We start from the raw sequence: 11,741 nt of genomic DNA, 5'->3' as shown, positions 1-11,741 counted from the left end.
TTGGGTGGCTTAAATAATGGAAATGTATTTCTTACAGTTCCAGAGGTTGGAAAGTCTGAGATCCAGAGTACCAGAATGGTTGGATTCTGGTGAGGGCCCTCTTTTTTGTTTACAGATTATTGTCTTCTCCTTATATCCTCACATGACAGAAAGAGAAAGCAAGCTCTCTCCCATCTCTTCTTATAGGGGCACTAATCCCATCATTAGGGCTTTACTTGACCTAATTCCCTTCCAGAGGCCCCATCCCAAATACCATCCTTCTGGGAGTTAGTGTTTCAACGTATATATTTGGGGAGGATACAAACATTCTATCTGTATCAACCACTCTTGCATTCTTGGGATAAATCTTGTTTGGTAAAGTCATGTCATGGTATATAATCCTTCTAATATGCTGCTGGATTTGGCTTACTAGTATTTTGTTGAGAGTTTTGCATCAGTATTCACAAGGAATATTGGGCTGTAGTTTTCTTATCAGGCTTTGATATCAGGGCAATGCTGGGCTCACAGAATTGATTAAAAGGGTACCTTCTTGTCTGTTTTTTTGGGAGAGTTGGCAGGATTGGTGTTAATTATTTTAACATTTGGTAGAAATTACTAATAGAAGCATGTGGTTCTGATCTTTGGATTTTTTAAGTCACTGATTAAATCTTTTGCTCTAGGTCTGTTCAGATTTTCTGTTTTTCTTGAGTCATATTTGGTAGTTTCTAAGTATTTATGCATTTCAACTAGGTTATCTAATTTGTTGGTGTAAAAATTTTTTAACATATGTGTGCCACCTTGCTCCGTCAACTTAATCTTAATAGTATATTAAAAACTCTGCCCCATTCAGCTTGTCTCCACCATTGGTCTTGCTATTGTCACACGTTACATCTTCATAAACTATGTGCATTTTACCATAGACTTATAATTATTATTTTATGCATTTGTCTTATAAGTCATATAGAAAAAAAAAGGAGTTAAAAACCACACATACAATAAGACTGGCTTTTAAAACTTTACTTATAGTAGTTACCTGCACCACTTAAATTTTGCTTTGTTTGAATTAGAGTTATTATCGTCTAGTGTCCTTTTATTTCGGCCTGAAGGACTTCCTTTTGCATTTCATGTAGGACAGATCTAGTACTGACAAATTCCCTCAGATTTTATTTGGGAATGTATTCATTTCTTCCTCATTTTTGAAAGATAGTTTTACCAAGTATAGAATTCTTGGTTGACAATTTTTTTTTCTTTCACCACTTTACAGATGTTATCCCACTGCCTTCTGGCCTGTATGGTTTCTAATGAAAGATGAGCTGTTAACCTCATTCCAGATATTTTGTACATGATGACTCACTTCTCTCTTGCTGCTTTCAGGATTCTTTCTTTATCTTTTGACAGTTTGATTATTTCACTTAGTTTGAAGCTCTTTGAGTTTAACATGTTGGTTCTCTTCTCACATTTCAGCATATTTGTTCTCAACCCTCATAGCTTATTTTTGTTTATTCTGCCAGCCACTTAAATATTGGTATCTGTTCAAATTCTGCGCTGACATTTTTCTTCAATCTTTGTCTCTGTAAATATCTGGTTACTTGGTTGGCACCAGTGGCAATGAGTAGCCATTTTCATCCAAATCTGTATTTCCATGCTGGATCTCTCCCCTGCACTCCAGAATCATCTACCTGCACTTCCAGTGAACATGTTCATTTCCATGTTCTGAAGATACTCAGAGTTCTGCATGACCTGCATGTGTGTCATTGTCAGTCACCAACCCCTACCCCCCAACTCTTCCTTCTGGTTCTCTGGACTTGACAGTTTGCAGACCCTTTAAGGTTTTCATTGCAGGCCCTCTGGGAGTAGCTCTTTCTCTCTCCCTTTGCTTAAGAAGTTCCTTGTTCTATGACTGTACTACTACCACTTAATGTAGACAATCCAATTCCAATGCTACTGTGCAGCACAGTCTCCTGTACCTTGGGAGCTTTCCTCCTCAGTGAAAATTGGATTATGTAACAGGGACTCAGGTGTGTATTTCCAGTTAACCATTGGCTTCTGCTGTTCATGTCAGTGGCCTGGGGTGGGTGGGGCAGGGAGGCTATCCACCAAAGAAGTGTGCAAAATAATCCTGTGTATGTCATATACTGTCAGTCCTTTAGGGCATGGGGAAAAAAATGTTAGCATGGCTATTTACACTTTTGTTTAAAAAATAAGAACAAAATTAAACTTTTCTCATATGTGCATTGACAGCATTTTATTTAATTTATAACTACAAATAAAACTGGTGATAGCTCTAAAATTTTCCTGGTTAGGTGAGTGATAGATAGTTGAAGAACCCTGACAAGATTAAAGCCCAGTGTATTCCCTAGTCTCCCTCCATGCCTCTGCAGCCTTTAGCTCATCACAGTTCAGATCTGCTCTCTTGTTCTGTTATACAGTTCCATTGACTTGCCATATTTTTTCAGATCATCTTACCTTTTCTTACATTTTTGCCAAATGTTTACAAAAAGTTAAAATTTTATCCTTTTAATGAAATCCAGGATGCAGATGAACTCTCACATGAACTTGCAAATAACCCCTTTATGATCTCTGTCTGTGTTGCATACATTTGCGATATGGGTCTTTTAAGTTCTTTGGTAGGTATGCTTTTGAACATATGTGTCCTCATGAGAGGATATGTACCTCATTTCTCATATGGAAGAGTTTTGTATTCAACTTGAAATACTTAGAAACTAATATAGTTCCAGACACATGTGGGCATTCAGATATTTTTCAATACTTAGTACACTAATGTACTGACAGAATATTTCTACTTTGATTCTTTTTCAACCTAAAAAGTATAACACAAAGGTGTATAGTAGAGGACCTTTGTAACATTTTCTGGTTAATTTTCAGTTATAAAGGTGGCAAGAATTCATCTTTAAACATTTGTATTGTATAACTTGATCCTGACTACTTTAGACTGAACAGAACTGTGATTTTCCAGGGATCAGTGTCATTCAGGGATGTGACTGTGCGCTTCACTCTGGAAGAGTGGCAGCATCTGGACCCTGCTCAGAGGACCCTGTACAGGGATGTGATGCTGGAGAACTATAGCCACCTCATCTCAGTGGGTAGGTAGGAATTATTTTCCATGTAGATGACCAGTGTGCATGGTATTTCTTATTTACAGAAATTTGTGGAACTTTTATAGAATATAGTAATATTTAGGTTTGGGATTCATAGGTTAAGGACAATTTGTCCCTTATGGGTACTGGAAAGAATGTCTTCCTCTGCCCCATGACAGGACTCAATGGGCTTGTGTATGTGAGTGTTATGCGTGCTCTTTGAGATCCACTGTCTTCTTCCTTCAGAGAAACCCACCTGGCTTGACCCAAGTCTTATAATTTTTTTTCACAGGGTATTGCACCCCTAAACCAGAAGTGATCCTCAAGTTGGAGAAAGGAGAAGAGCCATGGATATTAGAGGAAGAATTCCCAAGCCAGAGCCACCCAGGTGAGTGAGTATGTGCCAGATGGAATTTAGAGGAAAGTAGATTACGAGGGTTAACTGAGATTAAGACCATTGAGATGTTCTTCAGGAATCATATCTTAGAGGCTCCAGGCCTTTAGCAGTAGCATGTTGACATAACTCAAATATGCAGTATCTTTGAATCACTTAGCATCTCCCAGTATCACTCTCATACACACATGCTGTCCTTTTTTTTTTTAATTGAGATATCATTTTAAAATTTTTTTGAAACTGAAGTATAAAAAATATAGACTTAAGTGCACAGCTTAATACAGTTTTACGTATGGATACACACCCATGTATCCATCATTTAGATGAATATATAGAGCATTTTTTTTAATTATTTATTTTTGAGTTGGAGTCTCACTCCGTCGCCCAGACTGGAGTGCAGTGGCTGCTCCGGCGATCCTTCCACCTCAGCCTTCCACATAGTTGGAACTACAGGCATGCACTACCACACCTGGCTAATTTTTTTTTTGGATTTATTATAGAGATGAGGTCTCACCAAGTTGCCCAGGCGGGTCTTGAACCCACGGGCTCAGGCAATCCACTCACCTCAGTCTCCCAAAGCGCTGGAATTACAGGCTGAGCCACCGAGCCCGGCTTAGAGCATTTTTCACAATCCCAGAAAGCTCCCTGGTGTTCTTTTCTCAGTAAATAACACCTTCCTTCTATTACCATAGTCATGTTTTTAACTACAGATAAATGTAATCATATAGTATATGCTATGTTTATATGAACACTATATATACTATATATGTGTAATGCAGATAAATGTAATCATATAGTATACACTGTTTGTATATGAGCACTATATATATACTCTCTCTTGTATATATACTCTTGCTCTCTCCACACATATTCATAGACACACACAGAGATCCTCCCCAACTTAGGATGGTTGACTTAGAATTTGTTTGACTTTACAGTTGTGTGAAAACAGTACACATTCAGTAAAAAATGTAGTTTGAATTCTGAATTTCGATTCAGTATTATTTATAATAATTTTGTTACATATTTGTAACATGCTGATTTTACACAACTTTAGGCAAATAGAAGTGTTCTCAACATGTTTAAGGTAAGCTAGGCTAAGCTATGGTGTTAAACGCATTTGTAAACTTAGAATACTGTCAACTTATGATGAGTTTATCGAGATATAGCAACATTGTAAGTCCAGGAGCATCTGTGTCTGGCTTTTTTGGCTCAGCATTATGTCTGTCAGGTCATCCATGTTGTGTATATTGGTAGTTTGTTGCTTTATATTACTATGTAGCATTCCATTGTGTATGACTATAGCAGAGTTTATCTGTCCTATTGTTGAAACATATTTGGGTTGTTTTCAGTTTGGGGGTATTTTAAAAACTTTATTGTAAATATTGTTGTGTACGTCTTTTCTGTTTTCACTTTATTTTTAGTTGACATGCAATACTTATACATGTTTATGGGGTACAGAATGATATTTTGGTATGTGTATGCTATGTATAGTGATCAAATCAGGTTAATTAGCATATTCATCAACACAGACATTTATCATTTCTTTCTGTTATGAACATTCAAGATCCTCTCTACTAGCTTTTTGAAAATATAAAAAAATTATTGAATACTGATATGTTAATGTAAATTAACCTATTCACTCCACAATGCTGCAGAATACCAGAACTCATGTGGTGGGCTAGATAGGAGGAGACAAGGGGAGGGGGTTTTCCTGCAAGAGACTTGTCAGAGTTTACAATCCACAAACTCTTTGACCAAAAGGTGGTCTTATTGTCATTTCTATGGCTTTGGCCAGCCAAGGGGTGATCTTTGATCTTCCACCTTGACAAGGAACCTGAAAGTTTCCTAGAGATTATTATGCTAAACCATGAATTGAAAGGTTGGGCTGTTGAGCTGTCCTGGTCTTGCATCTGATGGAGATTTGCCAAGGGGCTGGGATAGGCTGCCAGCTTGGCCTGCAGTAGTATGTCTGAATGCTTCCTAAAACTTGCCTATTGGAAGTTTATCTATGTCTAACCTATGCTAGATTCAAAGCCTATCAGGGGTAAAGTCTAAGCAAAAAATGGTTATGCTGAGGCAAAAAGACTACTCTAAACTAAGTTTATTCTAGGTTTCTATAGGTACCTCTTTTCATTATCTCTAGGAGAAAAATCTCTCTGGAGTTCTATTCTAATGAGTTATAAGTCTCCAAATCTTATTCTTTTAGCTTAAGTCCCCAAGCCTCATTAAGACTTGCTCAAAAAGTCCTAACTGTGCAAAGGCATAAAATTATTTTCTCTACAACCCCATAGTGCCACTCATTTTATTTCTCCATAGGCGATTTTTTTGCCAATTTTCTATAAATATGCTGTTCCAAAGTCATTTTGTTTTACTCTTTAACCATAGAGATTTATCTTAGAAAGCTAGGTGGCTTTCTCTCAAAGTTTTTCTGCCAACCTTTTACCTAACTCAAGGTATTATCCCAGGATATAATTAATATTTTGCCCAGCTTTGCTTCAACCTGCAAAAAGTCTGTGGCATGTCCTGTCATCCTTTCAACTCTGGCTAGTAAGTTGAAGCTGATTTGAATGTCTTTCTAAGCTGAAGCAAGTCACAAGTCACTTCAGTTAAAGTTAAGAACAAATTATGTGCCCCTTTCTAGGGGAATAATAGCACTGCAGGAAAAACAACTCACAGAGTGCATGTCTGAGGCTTATTATACTGCAAGGATGTTTTCTCAAGTATTTGAATGTTACTGTTACTACCCCAAGGTACAAATCACAATTAAATCACCTACTTTTCTCACACAAAGAAGCACAATACCAGAGGGAAAATGTGGTATTTCTAGAAATAAAGATTTTGCAATTGTTAGGTGCTTCCCCCCCACCACCCAGTGTGGCTCCCCATTAGTTTAGTCCTTATATCAGAGGGGCTGTAGTTCTAAACACTCCTGCTTATCCAAGACACCAGTTCATCTGCCCTCCCTCATAGTATGGACAATGTCTGGAGGTATTCTATGTGGAAAATGTAAGAGCTGTTATCTCACAGTCGGATCTTCAGGTGGGGATGGTAGAAGCAGCTGCCAGTTTGAATGCCAAGGATTCACCACAGTTTGCTGTTGTGTTAAGAAGTCTGGTAGCAATTTGGGAGAACAAGGGCATTTCCCTTCTGGGAAGAGGATTTCAGGAGTGGTTCTTAAGGACAAAGAAGATCAATGACCCCTTCCCACAAACCAGGTGCCAGGGTTTTTGCTTTTCCTCTGTTGCGTGTGTGCCTCATTGCTAACTGCAGCTTCACATGTTTTCTACTTATTCTCTACTTCCATCCAGACCTTTTGTCTGGAAGGCCTGGGTGCAAGAGAGACCAAAATCTTTTAACAGAAAAATATTTTTATACAACTTAAATATTTTAGAATTAAGTATGAGTCTCCAACTGTTTTTGGCCAAGCTCTGGCCTGGAGTTGCTGTTTGAAGAATGAGGACCCATCATGCCCAGAAGAATGGCCAGAGTGATATCATCAATTTTCAGAATAGGTTGATATGACTCCTCTTCTTCCCATTTGCCCTCCCCCCAACACATACACCTTTCATCCTCATCATGCCTAGTCATTCCTAGTTAGTAACCTAGAGACCATTTCTTCCTGGGACAACTGCATTTTGTAATGGGAGAGGCTGAAATTCAGATTTGGTCACTTTTGTGGAAATGAACGGGCTCCCTGATATTTGGCCATCCCCTAACCTCGAACCTTCCAGAGGAATCACAATTCAAAAATGCACTGAGTTTCTATAATCTGAGTTGTGCAGGATTTTTCATCTGAACAAGTCCTTTGCATGGTTATAAGTGGCCCAGACAGTTCAACCAGTGTCCATCATGTTTCCACAGTTCACTCAAACTCTTTCAGTAGCATTAGACAGCAGACATTTAGAGAAAAACCCCTGTGACACCAGGCATTGGAGGGATAGCTTTGGCCAGCAAGGCCTTTCTTATAGAGTTTTCTTTTTAAAAGTCATTTTCACTTTGTCAGTGGTAGATTATAAACTGGCTCACCCAAAAATGGGTGCAGCAGGACAGAGAATTACCAGCCTTTAAATTGTCAGGCATCAGATTTTAATGAGATTTGATAACAAATTCAACATTATTTATCTAAAAGGTAACTCTCCCCAAATGTATCTTCACCTGGAGACTGCCTATCTGGTCCTGCTGTCTCCTTTGCATATTGCCTTCTCTTAAGCAAGAATCACTTCAAAGCCTTCTCTTTTAGGTTCCTATAGCATGTAATGCCTGGATATTGTCACTAATTTTTAATATACCAATGAAATAATTGTTTCTGGTGTACAAGAACATGAAAGAGGAAAAGAAGAAATTAGGAAAGGAATAGTAAGACCATAAGAAGTTACATTATGAGCTGTCTGTTAAAACATAGGAAATTCTTGGGAAAAAATAATAAAATTACTATAATTATTAAAGTACAATTTGAAGAAACAGAAGTAGAAAAAACTTTGCTGAAAATACAGTAGGTAATATAGAAGTTAGAAATGAGAAACCTGAGCCAAGAATTTGGAAACAATGATTGATACAGAGTAATGGCTTTTGGTTTTTATTATATATGCATTATAGGTTTTAAAAAATAGAGATAGGGTATCGCTGTGTTGCCTAGGTTGGATTTGTATTCCTGAACTCAAGCAGTCCTCTCACCTCAGCCTCTTGAATAGCTGGGACTACAAGCATACACCATCATACCTGACAGTGCTTAGTAATTTTTATCTCAAACTTTATTTGCCATGAAAAGCTCACTGAGTACTTTAGCTCAATTCTTCCTCTGTGTTTGTTCATCAAAAAATTCATTTCTGGTCATGAAATCAGAGTACACAGTAGTTTGCTGAGATTTCTTTTCCCACCAGAATTTTGAACAGTCTCTAACTTTTTCAAAATCTGGTATTACATATATTAATGATTTTTCTTGGTCAAAGTACCAGATGTGGAGAGTTCTTTTGCAGTGAACATTTTGTAATTTAAAAATGTGTTGATCAGAAGGTATTATCACAGATTCTTTCTCAATACCCAGGGCAGATCATTAAGCAGTAGTTTTGAGTTGTCAGGTATACATTGACATGGAAACTGGAAAATCTCATCTGTGGTATTGTTACTGTTTCTTCTGAATAGGAGTAGTTCATACTCATTTTTAAAGTTATTATTGAATGTGAAAGCCATCTCATGTGATACACCTCATGTACACACTCTTTAAGCCCTAAGATGAATGAGAAACTTATATTGGTCTTTTTATAGATTTGTTAATGACATTTAAACATTTATTTTCATAATAAGTTAACCTTTATTATTATTATAGATAGCAAATATGTTTTTATGCATGCTTTTTTGGAATTGCTCATTCATTAGCATTTTACAATATTTATCATTGTTAACAGAATTATTTTAAACTAAATTACAGATATTTAACCAGTAAGTATTTCAGTATGAAACCTAGAAAAATTTGTGTTTGGAAAAGCTCTCCAGGTAATACCAATAAATATATGTTCAATACCATTGATTTAATATCTATGTAGAATGCTGAGAGAAAATCATAAGAGTAATAGCTGCCAGAAATATAGTTGATGAATGAAACCAGAGCTGCATGAAATATTTTAAAATTCAGTGTTTAACAAAGAATATTGTTTGTTTGCAGCCATATTTGTGCTAATGTAAATTATACAAATTACTCCTTTTTTTGGTAGTCAATGAAACTGAAAGTTGTAGGGAGGTTTGGGAAGGCAGCTATTTAAAAACATTGTTAGACTGTAAACTGATAATGAGAAAACAATCAGTATAACATTATGGATGAGAATGAGCAATTTATGAGGAGCAAATAGCTGGACTTACCCAGAACAAAATATATTTATTCCAAACTTGTAAAATGATTGCTTGATTCTAATCTAAGCCCAAATGTATGTTTTCCTCAATGATGCCTTTTTAAAAATGTGTTATTCTTGAGACATTTTACTTAGGACACAGTATAATGTTGTGGATAGCATGGGGGTAAAAAGAAGTATATATAACCAAAAAGTGTTAGGATAAAGGTAAATGGAAGTTCCAGAACTGGGTTTACAATTGTATTTCTTAAGGCTTTCATGGTATACAGAGATGTGGAAACATGAGTATAAAAGCAAGGTTGAGGATTGATACTAAATCAGGTGAGATTTGTTTAGGAGAAAGTCAGAAAGCATTGAAACAGAGTTTGTTGGTATGTGATACCATAACCATAATAGAATTGTGATTCTGTGATAAGAATTGCTTATTCACTCATTGGTTTTACTCTTCATATTATATATTTATATTCTGAGTAAATCAGAGGTAGAAACATAATTAGAGACTAGGTTATAGGATTGTTTCTTTATGAATTAGGACTCTTAAATATTTGATTTGTTACTGCTGTGTAGAATTGAAAAGAGGGATAAGACTGGAAATATGCACACTATTATCATAATCTAGCCATGAAGAGGTAATGCCCTAAACTGGCCATTCCATCAAACCTAATGCTGACTCTGTTTCTCCTACATACCCTTGTAGACTAATCTTCCTTGTCATTCTATTTATATTTCAGAATTAATCAATACTAGTAGAAGCTATTCAAGAAAGAAGTTCAATGAGTTTAACAAAGGGGGAAAACGGCTCCATGATGAGAAGCATGAAGGAATTTATTCTCAAGAGAAGCCTTTTGATTATAATACAAATGAGAATGGCTTCTATCTTAATGAAGATCTTGTTCAGCATCAGAAAATTCAAATTTTGGAGCAACCCTTTGAATATAATGAATACAAGAATGCTTTCTCTGAGAATTCACTCTTCCTTATACATATGGGAGCTTACACAGGACAGAAAACCTGCGAATATACAGAATATGGGAAAACCTTCTGTGATATGTCATCTCTTATTCCTCATCAGCGAACACATCCAAGAGAGAATCACTATGAATTTAATGAACATAAAAAAAACTCATTTGAGAAATCTATTCTCTTTGAACATCAGAGTGTTCACCCTTTCAGCCAGAAGTTAAATATCACTCCAATTCAGAAAACCCACTCAATTGACAGTATAATTGAATATAATAAATGTGGAATTTTTTACAGTGGAAATTTAGTCATTGGAATACAACAGAGAGCACATACTGGAGGAAAGCAGTATGAAGGTCATGAATGTGGAAAAACCTTCAACAAGAAATCAGCTCACACAAGACATCACAGAACACACACAGGGGAAAAGTCCTATGAATGTCATGAATGTGGGAAAACCTTTTACAAGAATTCAGATCTCATTAAACATCAGAGAATTCACACAGGGGAGAGGCCTTATGGATGTCATGAATGTGGAAAATCCTTCAGTGAAAAGTCAACACTTACTCAACATCAGAGAACACACACAGGAGAAAAACCATATGAATGTCATGAATGTGGGAAAGCTTTCTCATTTAAGTCAGTCCTTACTGTACATCAGAAAACACACACAGGGGAGAAGCCCTATGAGTGCTATGAGTGTGGGAAAGCCTTTCTCAGAAAATCAGATCTCATTAAACATCAAAGAACTCACACAGGAGAAAAACCTTATGCATGTAATGAATGTGGGAAATCCTTCTCTGAGAAGTCAACTCTAACTAAACATCTGAGGACTCACACAGGTGAGAAACCATATGAATGTATTCAATGTGGAAAACTTTTTTGCTACTATTCAGGTTTCACAGAACATCTGAGAAGACACACAGGGGAGAAACCTTTTGGATGTAACGAATGTGGTAAAACCTTCCGTCAGAAGTCAGCCCTAATTGTTCATCAGAGAACTCACATCAGACAGAAACCCTATGGATGTAATGAATGTGGAAAATCATTCTGTGTGAAGTCAAAACTCATTGCACATCATAGAACACATACAGGGGAGAAGCCTTTTGAATGTAATGTTTGTGGAAAATCATACTATATTAAATCAAAACTCACTGTACATCAGAGGACACACTTGGGGGAAAACCCTATAAATGTAATAGGTAATGTAATAAGTGAGGTAAATTACTCTGGGTGAAGTCAAAACTTTGTGAAACAGAGAACACAATGAGTGAGAAAAATCTATTACTTAGTGATGTTGAGAGTAACTTTGGCCTAAATTCCTCCCAGTACAGAGGAGAGCTTACTGGGGGGAAAAAACAATATGAAGATATAGAATGTGAGAAACTATTGTGGAATTTGGAGCATTATATCAAAAAACTCAGAGTGAAAAAAAACCTGTTAGTGAATGAATATAGGGAA

General features: G+C 36.5%; 1 protein-coding gene across 1 annotated transcript; it reads left to right on the top strand.

Moving 5' to 3' along the window:
• Positions 1-2,958: 2,958 nt before the first annotated feature.
• LOC103253889 (zinc finger protein 37A-like) lies at positions 2,959-11,312 on the top strand. The gene is given in 4 exon segments (XM_021709560.1): positions 2,959-3,083; positions 3,370-3,465; positions 10,052-11,236; positions 11,239-11,312. Coding segments are annotated over 4 exon segments (1,389 nt in total). The 5' UTR covers positions 2,959-3,049.
• Positions 11,313-11,741: the final 429 nt, after the last annotated feature.

Source organism: Carlito syrichta, unplaced genomic scaffold (assembly GCF_000164805.1).
Source record: "Carlito syrichta isolate Samal-C Ts95f unplaced genomic scaffold, Tarsius_syrichta-2.0.1 Scaffold256284, whole genome shotgun sequence".
Taxonomy (NCBI): domain Eukaryota; kingdom Metazoa; phylum Chordata; class Mammalia; order Primates; family Tarsiidae; genus Carlito; species Carlito syrichta.
This window is presented reverse-complemented; position numbering and strand designations above follow the sequence as displayed.